Source organism: Chrysochloris asiatica, unplaced genomic scaffold (genome assembly GCF_000296735.1).
Source record: "Chrysochloris asiatica unplaced genomic scaffold, ChrAsi1.0 scaffold00064, whole genome shotgun sequence".
NCBI lineage: Eukaryota > Metazoa > Chordata > Mammalia > Afrosoricida > Chrysochloridae > Chrysochloris > Chrysochloris asiatica.
The window spans coordinates 16,018,386-16,037,698 of NW_006408582.1; the positions used below are offsets into that span (position 1 = coordinate 16,018,386).

The 19,313-nt window shown below is 38.0% G+C and overlaps 1 protein-coding gene across 1 annotated transcript in view; it reads right to left on the reverse strand.

Annotated features, from left to right (window-relative positions):
• The window catches only part of XPO7 (exportin 7), a 136,088-nt gene that overhangs the window by 9,124 nt on the left and 107,651 nt on the right, over positions 1-19,313 (reverse strand). The window contains exons 7-21 of the mRNA XM_006864413.1: positions 18,599-18,764; positions 17,420-17,493; positions 15,719-15,838; positions 14,140-14,286; positions 13,228-13,400; positions 11,177-11,370; positions 10,064-10,169; positions 7,695-7,830; positions 7,109-7,182; positions 5,901-5,981; positions 5,114-5,177; positions 4,585-4,693; positions 3,580-3,686; positions 1,542-1,630; positions 689-796 (exon numbers count right to left, since the gene is read on the reverse strand). Of these exons, the coding sequence (XP_006864475.1) occupies positions 689-796; positions 1,542-1,630; positions 3,580-3,686; positions 4,585-4,693; positions 5,114-5,177; positions 5,901-5,981; positions 7,109-7,182; positions 7,695-7,830; positions 10,064-10,169; positions 11,177-11,370; positions 13,228-13,400; positions 14,140-14,286; positions 15,719-15,838; positions 17,420-17,493; positions 18,599-18,764 (1,748 nt within the window). The remainder of the gene's footprint in view (positions 1-688; positions 797-1,541; positions 1,631-3,579; positions 3,687-4,584; positions 4,694-5,113; positions 5,178-5,900; positions 5,982-7,108; positions 7,183-7,694; positions 7,831-10,063; positions 10,170-11,176; positions 11,371-13,227; positions 13,401-14,139; positions 14,287-15,718; positions 15,839-17,419; positions 17,494-18,598; positions 18,765-19,313) is intronic.

Below are 19,313 nucleotides of genomic sequence, written 5' to 3' on the forward strand. Positions count from 1 at the left end.
TGCGCTTCAAGCTAATCTTGTGGTCCAGTGCTTATCCTACAGCATCACACCTGGACTCCCTTAACTAAGTAGTTTTAAATATTATTAAATCGCAGGAGTCCCGTGAGAGGCAGATACATGTATCAGAAATTCTAGAAAGTCAAGATGCCAGTTTTTCTTTGTCTCCATACCTAAATTGTAGGGGAAGTCTAAAATTTAGTACAATGGAAATCCCTTTTTAGGTAGTAAAGATTTACCTAAAAAGAAAGCAAAAAAGATTTTTTTTTTCCAATTTGCTTACTGAATACCTTTCTTAAGAAATAGTATTCTGATAACGTCCCATACCACTCTCAGCTGTCTATATAAAATGTGATGGATATGGCATCATTACCAAATATTAACTTTTACATTCCGGGAAAGGGATATTAAAATCTTGGCTGCTGATTTTACTTCTCATAAAAATGGATGCCTTGAGACTCTTTTTAAAGTGATTTCTTTTCTGCAAGTTGCAAAGCTTTCTTTGGATACACTGCTATTTCAAACAAACAAACAAACCATACACACATAGAGATAGGTTTTCATATCTTAACAGCAGTGCATTTTTCTTTATCTGTCATAATTTGCCTGAAACATTAGATTAAAAAGCAAATTCTTTTAGGCCTTTCTCACAGAAAAGGGCAGCTATGCCTTTTGAAATTCTCTTGCTTACCGATTATGAACTAATTCAGCCATCAGCTTCAGCACAGGCGTGGTACAGGCTGGATCATGGTACCACAGCTCAATTGCTCGCTGGAGAATTGGCATGTAGGATGGATATCTGTAAGTGAGAAGCTAAGGAGGAATTTCTAAATCTAGAAAGGTTCAGAATTTAAAATAATGACTCAGCAATAGCTAAGCACAAACAATCAAATTACAGTTCTCTCATTTCTTGTCTCTTCTCTCTTGCTAATCTTGAGGCCTTTCTAACCTGAAGATGCTAACAAGGAACTGTGTGTCCCTTTAGCCTGTAACAGGAATCTATACATTTAATTTACACAGTGCCTTTCTTCTGAAAAGCACAATGTATTTCAAGATTATTTATCTTCTAACTACTTCTATGATGTAAGAGACGGCTATTTCCTCTAATAATTATTGGAGAAACAGATGTATTCAGATTTTAAATGATTTAAGGCTATGAAATCAGTAATAAGATTAGACTTACTAGTTCCTAATAAAGCTGTCTTTTTAAGCTAGAACTATCTCTCTTTACTAAGAGTAGCAAGATGCATGTGCAATAATTCACAGGGGATAGTTCCAGAGGCATTTATATCTGGGACCCACAAAGTGAAATCTGGAATCTTCCTTCTCACTCATTTCCCAATCTTGACTAGAGCAGACATGATGTCATTAAACATTGGTGGAGTGATCCAAAATTACAGGGCGCATGTGACAGGTCTTTTGAATAACTATATCTTCTTTGCCTTGCCACACCTTCCTTCCCCTCCTCCTTTCCCAATGACTTCATCCCCCATTCACACTCCAGTTTAAGCTTGCTGGTATGCTCCTAGATTGAGTTAGGATACATCCATTCAAACAGCATCATGAAGCTGGTCTTGGCATTGAAGGCGAAAGCTATCCCTCTCAGGTCTCTTACTAGGCCAACTAGAGTTCGCTGTAGTAGAAGGCAAAAACATGTTAAAATAGAAGAAAAACAGAGCCTATAACCACCTGACGGGGAATTCTCATCTCTGCAATCAAATTCTTCTTATGATTTTAACAAATATTCCTTCCCAACTATACTGAATCATGCTAGAGTGAAATCTTTTCACTTAGAAAATAAATTTTACAAATGTTCTCATTATAGTAAGAAAATGGAATGGTTCCTGGCCCATCACAGCAAAAGTAAAAGCTAATAAAGTCTGGAGACATTAAAGTGATAAATCGTACGGAAAAAATGGAAAAGCAAACAAGTCCATTCATTCAAGAGGTAAAAGAGCCACATAAGCGAAGACCTGGCACTGTACCTACTAACACAAAATGTCAACACCATAAGTAACTCAAATGCAGGTCTGCCAAAAGGAAGGCAAAGAGGAGAGTCAACCTGGTACATGACCCTTTGCTTTGGGTGTCTGGAAACAAGACTAGGGTGTCAAATCTAAGAGCAAGAAAATACTATTCTCCTTTTAAGAAACAAAGATGAAGCCTAAAGAGGTCAAGTAATTTGCCCAGGATCATGCTGCTAGGTAGCAGAAGGGGTCAGGTTTAGGATTCAATGCACTAAGACTCCATATCCATGATCAAATCATAACTCTTTCTCAAGAAAACTTTTAAAGCTACTGCATACCTGCTAACAGCAAACTGAGCTATTGTTAAGCTGACACCATAAATTTAATGTTCACATCTAAGATATGGTCAATCAAAGATTTGTTAAAGAGAGCTTGTCAAACATTTGGGACACAGTTGGTTCAGAGTCCAGGTGATTGTTCTTTATGCTAATTTTATTTACTTTGTATTGAACTAATGTGATGGCTGCTATTCACTGATGTTAATTAATGAAGACCTAGATATTGGTTTCTTATGTGTTATATGTATGTAACTCTTATGTCTGAATAGTATACATTTCAGATCTAAAACACACATAAGAAGAAAGAAAGAGTTGGACAGAGTGATGCTGCTGTGTGACTGCCCCGCCGACATGGAGATAGGTTTTCTAAAGACGATTGGTGGCGCTACAATTCAGCCTCAGTGTCCGTAAGAACACTGAACAAAGTCCTACAAATATCAGTATTCTGCTGATTTGGCCATAGAGAGCAGGTGTGTGTGAAATAAAAAGAGAAGGAAAACAAAAGTAATGTTAATTCTGAGAGTCAATAATCAGTAACTAATAAGTTCTTTTAAATTCTCATGTTTATGGAAATTTCAAAAACCCATTAAATGACTCACATGTCAAAGAAGAAATCTTAATGGAAATTAGAAAATGTAATGAATGAACTGAATGAATAAACGAAGATGTTATGTATCAAAACTTGTTAAACACTGTAACTAGAGGGACATTTATAGTCTTAAATTACATAAGGAAAGAAGGATTTAAACGTTAAACTAGAATTACATAACTCCAAGGAAAATGTAAGAAAATGAAGTTAAGAGTAGAAAAGAATGAAATAGAAAACACAGATAAAACAGAACTAAAACAAAGCAAAAAAAAATGTGTTGTTTTCTCCCCCAGAGATTAGTAAAATTGACAAAACTCTTTTTAGGACCAATCAAGAAAAAACAGAAAGCACGGAAAATAAAAAAATGTAGCATATATGATTGGAAAATAAAGTAAATAAAAAACCCAACGGGAAAATTATAACTTTACGGTAATACATGTAAAAAATTAGATTAAAAAAATCATCCTAAGAGTTGCGTAGGAGTAAACTTTTAACATAAAAATAAGAATTTGTAAATGTATACTAATCCTTCTATTTTAAAATCTCAGATGATCAAGAGATTAAACAAAAATCTAAACCAGTGGTTAGTTTATGGATAATCATTATTTTCTGCAGTACTAATTAATCCAATATCTAGCAAGGAATGCCCTCAGTCAGAAGCTAGTCAATCAATGGCTGAAGGACTCACCTTTGCCTCTTGCTCGTTGAAACTATTAGTGCTAAACATCTGGGCCACTGCCTCAAATGCTGCTGTCAGTGGCAGCATGAACTGCTCATATTGATCTTCATCCTCTCCTGGAAGGAAAACAACCCAGGTGTCACCCTTATATCAAACATTCAACAATGAGTATTAATAATAATTTTTAAGAGTAAAATATATATAAAATGTATGCATGATGTTGTTAAGGGCTATTGAGTCGGTTCTGACTATTACTGACGCTGTACAGGGTTTCCAAGGAGTGGCTAGTGGTTTTGAACCACAAACCTTGTGGCTGACAATCCAGTGCTTATTCTACAGTGCCACACCAAGATCCACTACCAAAATGTATACATAGATTTGAAATCATCTGGGTTCAGGCATGTCCCATTGCTTTCAATAATGGGCCATAAAATCAGAGACTGATATGTGTGTAAGATATTAAGTTTTTTATTTTTCTTATGTGAGAATTATAGCCAATTGAGAAGACTGGGTATGGTGAGTTAGGTGCATGTGGAGGCTTGACTCAGTCCCAACCCCTCCCCTTGTACCCTTCATAAACCTGGATGGTTTTATAATTAGTATTAATATTATAAGAGTTAGAAAGGTGACTAAGCCCTCCTGGTTCATAGGTGCTATAGAATTGAGTTATATATAAAACATTTTATTGATTGTCTCAGGGGTTCCACTTCAACATGAGGTGAGGTTTCTGGCCAATGAGAAGCATTTCGGAACCTCAGTTCTAATCCTTGTATTTTATAGATGAGGTAATGCAGAGAATTTGGAAACCACTACATATCAGATGAAAACTGTAAGTGCATACTATTATTCACTTCCAGTTTTATAAGGACCATCACAGCACGATCTGTTCTTGCAGATCGCTTGGTCACTGTTGAAACAATAGAAAAGACCTCCCACACATGTAGTTTTCTATTCTCAAATAAATTTAGAACGCTGCCAGATTACTTCGTGAGCCGCTAGGATTTACTGCAGTACCTAAATCCACCATGAGGAGACGTCCAAGTGCTGTGTAGAAGGTAGTCCGACACCGCATGTCTGTCAGGTTGGACTGATTGTTAATGCCCAAAAATGAAAAGTGCTCACTCTATTGAAAAAAAGAAAACATGTTAAAAACATGGATTAGAGGTAGAACGCAAGCCAGTAATTTAGGGATTACCGATCCCTCTCTCAAACTAATGGCCATTCCTCAAGGATCTGAGTATTTTTCCCCATTAATGTTGATACCTGCAATTTATCTGAAGTATGAATGTAAGTAGTAGGGTACTTCACCATAATTCAGACGGTCTGGTTCCCAAAGAAGAGCTCTAATGGTACTAAGTATAATGTGGCAGATCAACTTTTGGGAAAAACTTTTAATCTGGTAATGTGATATGAGTTAGGGAACACAGACTTTGGCTGTAGCAGCACCAAGAACTCCATTTAAAAATCTACTTTATGTACTAAAAATGTGTGCATGCATTTGTGGCTGGAGTGTAGAACCAGGACAAAGGGGTAAATTACTCACCGTGTGATTGTTCAGCATGAACTGTACGGCGCTAAGCTTCACTAGTTTCCTTACACTACTGTATGTGAAGACAAAGGGAGAAGGTCAAGGAAAGTGAGAAGCAAAATATTTAAGGCAAACTGAAACTTTCCATGATAAAATAAAGTTTATTTCTTCACTATGAACTCCATACCCAAATATCTTACTTTTCTTAACTACCCAAGCATACCACTGAAGTAGGGGGAAAAAAAACTGTTCTCTTCTAAGTAATATTTAACTGACAAACTCTAATTTGTAAGAAAACAGATAAATCCCATTAGTTTTAAGAGTACAGACATCCTAGGGCATCTTTTCTCAAGAAGGGTTCTAAGAGAAAATTAAGTCTTAACCCACTGTATGTAATGAATTTCTCTCCTATACATTCAGGATGGTACTAGTTATGTGATCTTTGGGAGAATTACAGTTCTAGTAAACCTACTCCAAGTTAAGAGGACGTGTGCCCACTCCCTTTCTCGCAAAACTTCCAATTAGAATCCTTTTACCAATCAGCTGATAGGATAAACCAAGAAGGTTTACAGTATTGCCTACACAGAGTGTATACGTACACCTTTGAGATAGATCTGATGGATCTGAAATATCTAGACTGTAGGAGAAGCCAGAGAAAAATGTGTAGTAAACTATTAGGTTGTGTTGGCTCACTGGAAAACGGAAAGTCCTTGTGTACACACTAAAATGAAAGTGGAAACAGCAAGAGGCCATGACTTCTATAGTGGGGCATGCCCACAGAAGCAATCTTAGAAAAGGATATCCAATGGAGAGGTCATTGAGTAGCTGCAGTGTCTTGGAGGTGATTGGTTCACAACGGCCCCAGTACTTCAAGTTGGTGATGCTGGAGAACAAAAAGAAAAAAAAAAGCAAAAGACACTTTTGATTTCTCCAGTTTCTTTGAGGATTGGGAGAAGAAGAAAATCATCCATCAAAAGTCACCACACACCTCCATCACCAATTCACAGACATCACGACCACAAAAAATGGGTATAAAATCTCCGTACTTACATTTGGTTGACTAGAAAAATTATCCTTCAGATAATCTTCACTACTTGGTTCCAAAGCTACACTGGCCCATACCCAGGCCCTTGGAATTCTGGGGCACTCCAGGGCTGATTTCTGCAGCAAGGGTAAGAGATTTCTGCGGCAGTGATAACATGCAGACGTATGCAATTCTGCACCTGCACCATCCACTGTCAGCTGCAGAATTCTAGTAGCCCTTGCTTCTGGATTCTTGGCTGGGAGAGTCCTTTAGACCCCCTTTTGCTTTATTAATCACAAATTATTAACCAGCTCTTGAATATGAGTTTAAGATTGGGATAGTTGGAGTTTCAAGGAGGTAAAATGTCACTTTGCACACAGCCCTGGGTAATATATATAACTCTGGTGTGTGCTTTAATAGGTTGAGTTCCTAAAAAAAGGGGGAAATGTAACCAAAAGGGTATAACTTAAAAGAAAAAGGGCCAATTAGGAGATTCAACTTTTAAAAAAGTTCAAACAATATCACTAGATGCTGGAGACTCATGACCCTCAAAAGGTAATGCTTCTTGAGAGGGAGAAGCCTGTTTTTTAAAAGCAGGACTCTCCTCCTGTGGGGTGTAACTAGTGCCAATCAGCACCAGAAAGTGAATGCCTACTTTGGGCATCCCTGGCAGCATGGTGACCAACCACTGGGGAGATGTAGGTCCATTTTGCTAATGCCATGAAAAAGGTTTCACCCATGATTCCAGAGGCTGAAGAAAAGATTCTACATGAACAAAATTAAATCCTTGCCTGTACAAGCCTGGAATGCTCTGGGGCCGGGCCATATCTCTAAGCACAGCTTGTCACACACTCAAATGCACAATTTTCTGACGCAAACGATCAATTCTGGAATACCAAGGCACTGGCAGCACAAGGCCAAGATCACATTTTACAGTTGCAACAGGATTGCAAGGGACTCTTGCTGACGGCAAGTAAAACACTTACATTTTTCCTATGAAGACGCTGAGGACCATGGTCTCATCATTCAGGCCCAGAACTTCTGAGAGTCGGCGGTACAACTGGTGTTGTGTTAAGTGAAGAGAAAGTAAGTGGGAAATAAGGATTAGAACAGTCATATCCCAATATTATTTTTGTCCCCATTCAGGGGGTAAGATGTTGGTAGTAAATGGACAACAATGCTGGAGAAGACTTTACTGAAGGGATGAGATAATTTTTAAGTATTAACGAATACTGATAGGTACTAGATAACTCACTGGCCCCCTTGGACCCTGAAATTACAAAAGACTGCCAAAACATTCTGCTGTTACAAACACAAATTCATACATAGAAACTAAGAATTGTCAATTTGGGGGGGAAGAAGAATATCCTTAAGCATAAGGAGCACAAGAGACATGAACTCAGTTCTTTGATGAGTCTCCTAGAATTCTACAGACTAAGAGGTGATATTTGGATTATCCTGATACCTATAATCTAGAAGCTGTATCTGAAGTGTTATCAACCATTTCCCTCTATCAGCAATTCCACAACTGAGAAGTGAGAACTAAATGGAGCCAATGAGAGTCCTTGTTACCTTCGAGGATTTCTGCACTTGGTCCCCAATGTAGATCTTACGAAACTGTTCAAAAAAGCTCAGCATGGCCAGTTCGAGCTTCTCGTTACCCGCCTGAGCCAAGCGAGAATCTGTTAAGTTCATCAGCTGGAGTACCCTAAAGGAAGAGGAACAATGATTCTCTCAACAGCAAGATATCCTGGTCATGCTAGAAAATCCAACCTCCCCCCAAATAGTTATATGAAAGGCATTCTCTGCAGGCTCTCAGCTCTGTTGAGGGCACTCAAAATACTCGGTCTCATAGGAACCACAACAGAGGAGCAACTAGTTAGATGTTTAATAATTCTAATTTACTAAGGATGTAGATTGAGACAGAACTCACGATCAGTTTAAAAGTACTAAAGAAAACACTAGGACTAGGAGTAATGGACTTTCTCAAAACACCTGTGAGATTGTGGGTAAAGCAATTTACATTCTAAGTCCTAGTTCCTTTCCATAAAACTAAGGCGAGATCGGACTAGACCGGTGGTTCTCAATTTTTATTTTTCCTACAGAGCCATGAAAGCAATGGAGACAAGTGAAGGATGATGTTCAGGAGCAGGGAATACATCCAGGGACAAAGGGCAGATATGCTTAGCTGTGACTTCATCCCTTTTTGTTTGTGGCCTTCCCCTTGAAAGAAAGCATATTGGAATCCAAGTGAGTGAATGCTGAATGAGTAAAAAACATGTTATTATAAGTGAGTTACTGACATTTTGATAGTATGAGAATAAGTAATAAACTATTTGTGAGATATCATGAGTGAATTAGACTCAATCGCTGTGTTGTAACACTCAAGTTGAGAGTCAGTCAACAAGATTCTAAATTTATACTATGACATATACACCAGGCTGCGAAATCAGAAAGGTATTAGATTTTCATCCTTAAGAAATCTTTGCTGAGCCCTTCAGAAAAATGCCAGTGGTACAATGGCATGGAGACTTTTGTGAGGTCTATGGCACCTAAGTGCAAATAGGTATAAATAAATAAAATGGGATGTCAAAGGGACAAAAGGGATTTCCAGAAGAATAAGAATTATATCTCAATCAAAACCAGTGACATTCGTGAAGTCTCACAGTGACCCTAGAAGACAGAGGGGAAGTGCCCTATAGGGTTTCCAAGGCTTTAATCTTTACGTAGCAGACTATCACATCTTTCCCCTGAAGAGCAGCTGGTGGTTTGAACTGCCAGCATTTCAGTTGGCAGTATTTGTCTCCAAATACTAAAGTCTCATGTTTAAATGTGTTCATCTCTAAGGAAACTATCTGAAAGTTTCAAATCCTTTAGGTTCACAAAACCACTAAGGCATTATTTGCCTTTTCATACATACTCTCATATGAGGGTACAGTACGATTAGCTAGAGGTTAATGGCCTGTGGTATCACAACAGACTAAACACAGGAGCAGGTATGAGAATCCAGCTGTCTTTTTATTAAGACAAACGTTAAAGCATAATGTAATATGTAAAACAGGAACACTCTTCTCAATTTTTTGGAAAATAAATGCTTGTTTTCCCATGAAAATATGTTAATAAGTATTAGGGTTATTATTATTTTGAAATGAATTATTTTTTTTTAAATTTCTCAGTTTTAATTTCCAATATGGTTAAGTATTGATAAATATAATCCAATAAACATAAACTTTTAGAAGTCCTCAATAATTTTTAAAAGGGTAATGTGACCCAAAAGGTTTAAGAACTTCTGCTTTAGGATATTGAAAATACCCTGCCTTTTTCATTCTAGCCTAGGTAAACTTTTAGGAAACCACGAGCTATGTCTTATTTTTTTCCTCCCTTCAATTCACAAGTATACGTTTCTAACAAGCTTAAATTCTTACAGGTTTTAGATAAGATGAGAATTATACAGACACAAAATCGTCTGAAATCTTGCACTAGAAAAGTGTATAGCCGAGAGATATGAAAGGCTATTGGAAATCTGTAATTGTATCTGTGGAGACATTTGAAGGACAGTAACCTTCTACCAGAATTACTTTGATTTGACAAAAACAGTTCACATTTCACTAATTCTGAGACGTTGTTCTTAAACAGAACTAAAAGCTCTCCCCACTTTCATTTTCCTACACTTCTCTATCCATTATTACTGTTATTATTATTTTTGGCAGAATTACTATAAATGGCTGTTTTAAAACTCTGTTCTTAAGACTCTTAGAATTCTTGCTATGAAGGGTTTGAAGGCGGACCTATAACAATCCATCACCTTCACAGGCAGATTACACTCTGTAAATAGGAGGAAAGTATCAACAGAAGCATGCTGAGTCCTCATGATTGAAGGACTCAACAGAGGGGGCTGGGCACTGCTATGAAACGGAAAAACCTCTGTGGAAAGCACTGACCGACAGACAAGTTCGCCATCCATAGCATCTTGCTCATCAGTACTGGCAAAAGAAACCCGGCCACCAATAACTGCTCCAATAATGTAAACCAGCCATGTCAGCCTTCCTGAAACAGAAAGATGATTCGTTAGTGTCATTTTCAGTGATAATTTTATGAAGAAATTACTCCTGGTGGTGGTGGTGGAGGTTGTATGCAGCTAAGTTGGTTCCAACTCATAGCAACTCTGTATAGGGTCTCCGACACTGTAAATCTTTATGGGAGCAGAAAGCCTCTTCCTTCTGCTGCAGAATGGCTGGTGGATTTGAACTTCTGAGCTTGCGGTTAACAAACTCACTACACTACCAGGGCCCAGGGCCCAAGAAATCATTCCTACCAGGTTAAGTTTTTACTATGCACTTCCTTAATCTTAAGAGCATTAATGATAGAGCCACAAAGTCTTAATTTTCTTACAGGTACAGCTACTACTATGCTCTAGTATATGGTGATGCCAAGCAGGAAATTCATTAGATAATCAAAGATCCTATTTCAGAGATGATTATTATTTTGGGGGTTATTGTTGTTAAGTGCCGCTGAGTCACTTCCGACCCATAGCGACCTTGTATAGGTTTCCAAGGAGTGGCTGGTGAACTTGAACTGTCAACCCTGTGGTTCAAACAGACTTTGCAGTCCAGCATATTAACCTGCAGTGCCATGCCAGGACCTTTTTGCGGTGTAGTACTTTATTAAGGAGTGCCTGGGTGGTGCAAATGATAAACACTTGACTACTAACTAGTCAAAAGGTTGGCAGTTTGAATCTATCCAGAGGTGTCTTGGAAGACAGGCTTGGCAATCTGCTTCCAAAAGGTCAGTCTTGACCTCTCTATGGAGCAGTGGAGCTGTACACAAGTTGGAATCCACTCGGTAGAAATTAACAACACTTTCTTAGAGTTACAAACACTCATTGCAGGTATGATTTTATTCTTCCCTAGTCCTCTGAAATACTGACTCAATTTTGTGTGTGGAAGAATCCTTTTGAGAGAGAGAGGTAGGAAAGACAGGTGGCAATGAGTAAAGGGGGTTGACAGCATCTCCTTACAGGTCTAGAGGTCAAGGTAAAAGCACTGAATACTCACCTTCCTGTACGGCAATATCCACAGGACTTGCGCTGGCACTTTGTAGCAGCTCCTGATAGGACTGAGCCGACTGGTCAAACAGCTGCACAAGGAGTGCACATGTCTTTTCATATTCACAACGTCCAATTGTAGAAAGCTGGTCCAACTGCTGCTGGACCAAGCCTGTATCTTCCAGAGGATCTTCTAGTCCATCTCTGTTCCCCATGGAAGAAGGATGGCAGCTCTCTTAAAATATGCCCATTGATTTCTCCAATGCAGTAGCTCTCTTTCTTCTTAATCAGCTAGAGCCACCATTTCCAATCCTAGAAGCCCACATCCTGACACTACTTTTTACCAAGGAAGGAATATAAAAACAGTTGGGAGGCAGATAAATGCTTCCACCCTAACATCAGTCTCCCTTAGGTATATTCTACTTGTTGTTCTATCTGAATTATCAGTCACTTAACATGTGGCTGTCTGGATCCTCTCAGCATTATGTTTCTCATCTTTATGAGCTCTTTCTTCTGAGCTGTGGCTTGTCTTGATTATAGTAAACTCAGACTTTACTATTGGAATAAATCCTGAGTTTATTATTGAAGTCAGATGTGTTTTGGAATTCACAAATTTTCAGATTTACGTTAATATGATGCTTCTATCATGTGATGTAAAACTCTCAATGAGCTTTGAGGCAGTACCAAACATTAATTATATAGCAAAATGTGTGACTATTATACTAATAGGATTTAGCAAGACTGTAAATGATGTAAAATCAATTTATGTTAAGTTTTGCCACCAAATGAGTTTTGGTACCGAATTTATGAGAACATTTAGCTTTCACCTTTCCTTGAGTTTCAGAATTGCAGATGAAGGATTGTGGAATTGTATCAGGACTTCCTTATCTACTGGTTCCTAGATTTCAGAGTCTTGCTGTCTATTGCTATACTGTAATAGGACAATGCCCAGTGGTAGTAGCCGCAGCGGCACCAGCACTACTACTGAGCAGTTAATATTTGTGTCATTACTTTTCTAGGACACATTAATACTCACAATAATCTTATGAAGCAGGGCTATTATTATTTACATTTTACAAATAATGAAATGGAGAAACTTGCCTGAGAGTACACAACCATAGCGATTACCTGGTTTTCCGGCACCAGAGCCCTGACATATACGTAACTAGCCTGTAACACTGCCTCATTAAATCGGCAACAGACCAACTGGAGCTAGAGAGTGATGCTTTTAAGTGAATTCCAAGATTACTAAGATTTTGAAATGACTCAAGTCATAAATTGTGAAGAGTATAATTCTATGAGACTAATGGCACTAAACACTGAGCAAACTAAGAACACAAGTTATACATATTTAAAACAAAACACTCCAGACTTTAAGAGTAAATTCCCTTGAGAAATAGTCAACGAGAAAATATATATCAAAGGTCCCTAAGAAAAGAACTTCCCTTTATATAAAGGCCACTTGAAAAGGGCCTGACATTTCTCTGCTACAAGTTTCTGGTTCAAGTAATGGTTATGGAGAAGAGAAATCATGTGTTTCATGGGTTTGATTATTGATTGAATCCGTGATCACAGGTGTTCTAGTAAGCTCTGGAATTAGAGTTAATAAAATTCATAGCTTTTCTAGTACACTCTGGAATTAGAGTTAATAACTATGTCATGTTTGATTTTATTTATTTACTGATTTCTCTAGGAGTTCACATTATCAAGAGCACCTATAACATACACACATTATAATTCTAATCACCTATGTCCCATAAATGTTTCTCTCACATTTAAAGAAAATAAGTGGCTAGGGCAAACATTACATTGATTTCCTGTATACTGATTATATAAACTTTACATTCAAACTTATTGCTATGGATAGCAATAAAGGGGGATATGAATAAATGTTAAAAACTCTTCTTCCAGACTTTATACTCTCATCTGCTATTCTACTGACAAGGAAAATAGTTATTAACAACATTAGATCCAATGAGACTTAATTGTGACTGATGTCCGGTAAGTCTGACACTGGGCTACTGACAGGATAACGAAGGAAGCTGTCTTCCTTCTGCTTACCTCAGTATGATGTGCACGGATTCCAAACGGGATGTGATGTAGGCTTTGGTGACCTCAGGAGTATATGTTTCCAGCATATGGGGCTCTGTGGCTTTGACGTATGGCACAGAGGCAGCCAGCCGTTGCCATAAGCTCAGGAGATAGTGTACACTATTTGGGGCAAACTCCCAGTGCTAAGAAAAGCCAAAAAAGTAGAAGGCACAGTTTTCATTTTCATACAGAACACATGCCACTCAATACATAGGATAAAGACTTTTTAAAAAAGGATAAACGTTTATGGACTTTGTTCTGTTTGTGGCTTACTAAATATTTCAGGGAATAAGTCTTATGAGAAGAGCTGTTCTAAGTTGGCTGTAGAAACCACAAGGAAAGTCTCAAATGTTAGTATGCATCAGAATCACTTGGTGAACCTGTTGGAAATAAAGATGCCTGGGCTCCATCAAATCAGGCATTATTGGGTAAGACCCAAAAACTTGTATTTTTCATCAGGTTCCTTGCATGATTTTGATGCCAGCCATACAACTTGATAACTACTCCCCTACATTACATGATCAATAAAGAATGGAAACTCTCTGTACTCTTCTGTCCAGTTTCCTGTTTCAGTCTTGCCTTTTTAGGGCTAATTACAAGGACATTCTCTCTGCCTTGAATCTACATAGTATCCTTGTATTCCCACATGTTCCTTTAATACACGCTTTGCTCTTTTGCAAATGCATATGAATAGATTACAATAGTAATTACTCTTTTTTTTTTAAAGTAATTACTCTTCGGGGTTATCTTATACTTACATTCACCTTTGCCCAGGGGTGTGTGTGGCGGGGGGAAGAATATTCCTATAAGGTTAACACCAATAAATAAAAGTAAAGAAGTTGTGCTGTTTAGGAGGAAAGAAGCAAGCCATCAAAGACAAACCTGTAGGCTGGTCACTGTGAAGTTAGCTATCAGTCGGATGACCTCAGGGTAGTTCTCAACCTTTACCAATTCTCCCAGTTGATAGTTACTTTTCAATCGAGCCAGTAGTCTGCAAAACTCATGATAATTGTTTGGGTCTGATAAACTCTGGCAACAGCATAGAGAAAAATAAAATGTAAAATGTGATTCACCATACTTCAAGAATTACAAATAAGGAAGGAATCTACTTTTTAACTTTTGGACTACAAGTTATTGTTCTGAAATGAAATGTCTGTATAAGGCTTAAAAACAATTTTTTAAAAACTCATTTTCTGTTCATAATCATCCTATGAGATAGGATTATTAACACCAATTGAAAGAATGTGAAATGAAAATCCAGAAGGACTACACTGCTTGTCTAAGGTTATAATGCTGATATAATGGGAGAAAATGGGCATTATACAAGATGGGCCTCTTCTGTTTGCTTTTTGCCAATCAAAAAATAAAGACTTTTTAAAATGTCACACACGTCAAATTTATCATTAGACAGAGTTGAACTACAGTGCCAAAGTTACACAAACGGTTGATATATATGTTTATATTTATCATTACTATAATAAGTGAATGTAGCTATATATTTTATTATGTTGTTGTTAAGTGCCATAGAGTCGATTCCAACTCCCACACAGCGACCCTGTATGGGGGTATCTAAGGAGCAGCTGGTGAGCTTGAACTGCCCGCCCTAGGGTTAACAGTCCAATGATTATTCTACAGCACCATACCAGGATATAGACTTAAATATTGCCTAGTGTTGGAAAGTGGCACTTAAACAGCTTTATCCATTCGGGTTAATGATGTATATTAAAAACAAAACAAAACTGAAAAAAAGAAACTTTAGATTTTTAATTTCTTGGGGAAAAAATGACTAGCTCCATCCTTTTTTCCCATATCAATGTGATCATTCCCTATAGTTTGTGCATTACTGAAGCTCCTCTTTTAGGCTGAAACTTTCAGAATTTGACTACAAATACAATTCCCATGAATCCTTCTAGGGACAGACAAAGCTCTTTTCCCATTCCTGGGGACCATGTGTGCAGAGTAAAACTGCTCCATACGGTTTTCGAGGCTGTGACCTTTTGGTCTTACATCTTCTAAGGAGCTTCTGGATGGACTGGAATGGCTTCTAGGTGCTGCTGAGCCGATATGGATTCATATAGGCCCTATGTGACAGAGTAGAACTACCTCATAGGGTTTTCATGACTGTAATCTATTTATGGCAGCAGAGTACTACGTTTCTTTCCCACGTAGCTGATGGGTGGGTTCAAAATGCCCATCTTTCTGTAAGCAGTCTCAAATGCAGACCCACTGCAGCAACCAGGTACACTGTATTTATTGTTGTTAAGTGCGTCGAGTTGGTTCCAACCCATAGCAACCCGGTATGGGGTTTCCTGGAGCTGCTGAGCTTGAATCACAAACTCTGAGGTTCAAACTGACTTTGCAGTCCAGCACATTAGGCTACAGCACCACACCAGGACTCTGGTACACTGTATAGGCATATATACTAATTCTATCTATCCACATATATATAGCCATATCTTACCTGTGGATTTTCCAGTATTCGTTTAACACCATCGACAAGATGAGAGAGAAACTTGGCCCTCTCTGCATTGTTAAACAAGGATCTTCGGACTGAGGCAATCTGTACTAAGCAGGATAATACCTAAAAGCAGGACACAATCCAAAAAACTGATTAAAAAGATGCCACAGATATTTTCACCAGACCCTTTCCCTGCCTATAACAGTCTTTTACATATATCGCTAATTCTCTTCTACCCCTGCTACCATTATGATGTGGGAAGATCAGTGAGATAGACAGTATAGGATATCAAAAGTCTTTTAAAAAAGAAACATGTCTATATCCAAGTTGAGCATGTTGTTGTTGCTAAGTGTCGTCAAATCAGTTCCAAATCATAGTGACCCTGTATAGAATTTCCAAGGTTGTAAGTCTTTTCAGGGGCAGAGAGCCTCGTCTTTCTACCAAAGAGCAGCTGGTGGATTTGAACAGCCAACCTTGTGGTACAGTGCTTATCCTAAAGTGCTACCAGGACTATTTCCAAGTTGAGTATAGAAGCTAATTAAATTAACAGTTTGAAAATACAGTTAGGCATTATTTTTGACCACTCCAATAGCTTCTTTGATTCCTGTTAAGAGGTATATATATTTAATACTTGGAATTATCAAGCAATTAATAATCTAAATACTTTTGAGTGCACTACGTTTCTCTGCAGTAACCTTAATGATACAACTATACTGAATGCATGTTCTGCTAAAGTCAAGGTCGACATTAATTTGGAAAAGTACTACAGTGACCAGGAAAATTGTCTATTGCAGAAACACAAGGCAAACAGCTATTACTTCACTGTATTTTCTTTGTACACTTTATGCACAGCAGTATTTTAGATCACCAATAAAAAATTCTGTGCTAATAGTATTCTAGAGTCCTGGTGTGGATAAGCATTGGACTTGCTAACCACAAGGCTGGCAGTTCAAACCCACCAGGGTCACAATGAATTGGAACGGATTTGACAGCACTGAATAACAACAATAGTATTTTAGAACCTGAATAAACTTTGGGAGAGTTTTATTGCTTTAAAGGAGAATATACCATTCCTAGCAGTTACTGTGCCAGAATACAAAGCAGTTTGAACTGCAAGGTCGGCAGTTCAAGCTCACCAGCTGCTCCTTGGAAACCCTATACAAGGTCACTTTGGGTCAGAATCAACTCTGGACTGCTAACCACAAAGTTGTTAGTTCAAACCCACCAGTCACACTCTTTGGAAACCCTATACAGCACTTCACAAGAGCTTTCAAGTATATTTTGGATAAGCATCCACATTTTCCTTCCCATTACAGCTTCCATTGATCACTTTTGTAATATATGCCTGAGGATTTTCCAAAATTTTCTTAATCAGGACTATCTTTAGGGTTCAACCAGACAGCGTCATGTGAATTCCCAACTCTATCCTGAGGCAATTTCAGACATAGTACCAAGTATGATATGGTATGAAACCAAAAGAGCTCAACCATCTGTGGCAACTGCCAATTAGGAAGAAATGATTTTAAAATAGTTAAGTTAAGGCATGAGTTTATAGTGACTTTAGTGTATAAACTTAATCCCAAAAGGCTAGATAATGAACCCTAGTACTTCCATGATTCTGCAAAAGAAAATGAACACAAGGCTCATTCACCATTGATACTTCTTAGAAATTGGTTTGTTTTAGGAATTGTGGTCCTGACTCACCAGAGGTGAAAATGAAGGAGGGATGGAATGATAGAGGTCAAAAAACAGCTGCAGTGTTGAAGAATCCAAGAATGCTGAAACAAAGGCAAAGAGCAGTTTATTGGATATGTCTGCACACAGCTATTGGCATACTTCTGGCACTGTATATGAGGGACCTTTCTTCTGCTGACTTTTCTGCCAGAATGTTTTTTCCTTAGAAAACAATAAGCTAATAGTGGCTTTTGGTCCATGTCTCCCCACCTTTCTGCTTTTAAGTACTAGCTTTTAGTTTCTCTAAGAAACAGATTTCTTCTTTTGATGCCGAGGGAACTTAAGACAATTAGGACTGTATCTATATGAGGAATTTAATTTTATTTATTTTTAACTTTTTATTGTGAACTGGGTAAAGATTTCAACAATTCAGACACATTTCGTTTCATCTCATTGATTGCAGTCCCTACAGTGTAGAATCTCTTATCCCACCTCCTCCCCGTGTTTCCTGTTTCCATTATTTCTTCTTTCCAAACCCTTCTAAACTTTGTTCTTGGGTAAAAGCTACCCCAATAGCAGGCTCTTTTAACCCTTGGAATACACACATAAACATAGGTACAAGTTCTTTTATTTAACCTTGTTTTTAAAGATAAGACATTATCCAAATAAATACAATATAAATCCCTAGGATGATTAGAAATCCTGGTGTGCCGTTGTGGGTTAATGTGCTGGATGCAGAGTTGGTCAGAACTGCAAGGGTTGGCTGTTCAAGCTCACCAGTCACTCCTTGGAAACCCTACACAGGGTTGCTTTGGGTCAGAACCAATAACAACAAGGATAATTAATGTAAGATAGCCAAATATTTATTATTTGGTAGCCAGTAATTAAGAGTTCTCCCATGCTGAAGGAACTCAAAAAGGTTTCCACCTCCTTTCATTATGTTGCTATTGTTGTTGTTAAGTGTCACTGAGTCCTTTCCAACTCAGTGACCCTGTACAGGGTTTCTGAGGAGTGGCTAGTGAGTTTGAACAGCCAATCTTGCCATTCACAATGACCCTGTGGTCCATTGCTTATCCTACAGTTCCACACTGGGATTCCCTGCATTATAAAGATGCTAAAAATCCAAATTTTTTCTTAAAGCAAAACAAGGCATAATAGGAAGGGGTTATTTAGAGCATCATATGGATACCAGAAACAGCAGGTTGTTACCTGATCTCCAGCTGGTGGGAATCTGTACTGTACACAAGTCATCTGAGGACTCATCAGTAGACGTGCCAATGAAATCAAAGTTTAGGCAGTTATGAGTGAGCTTGAGCAATTGCATGAGCAAGCCATGTTGACTTTCATCATTCAAGTTTAGATTCTTTCCTGAAGCCTATAAAAATGACCACAGAATGAGCCCCAATAATCATTTTTCTCTTCCCAGCTCATAAGAAAGCTGCTCCTAAACTCATAAGCTGTTAAACCAGAAAAAGCAGGCTATATGTCAGTGCATTTAAGTGATGCTTTTCCCCCAAAAGATAATACATTTCTATCACCTTGACACCACTAAGAAAACAGCTGCTTACTTATAATAGAGCAAAAGTCACTAGTTGTGCAACTTAGATAAGAGCTTAGACAGTCATACATTTTCTGGACTTGTTAAAATGAAGACGGAAAATAAATTTTGACAAATTAGGAGATGGAAGAGGACCAGTTAAGTGTAAAAAAATGTTTGATATATACAAACTGAGATTACTCACCTGTTAGTTTAGCTAGCATCCTAAGAATGAGTTAAGAGTTTCCAAGGGGTAGAAGGTAATAAAAAGGGACAGATAAGAATACAAAAGTAGAGAACTCAGACTGCTTCAAGACTAAGGGATACTTTGTGTACTTGTTAAAGAAATTCTTAAGAAGAAGGGATAGCTTTGCAGAAAAGGTGAAT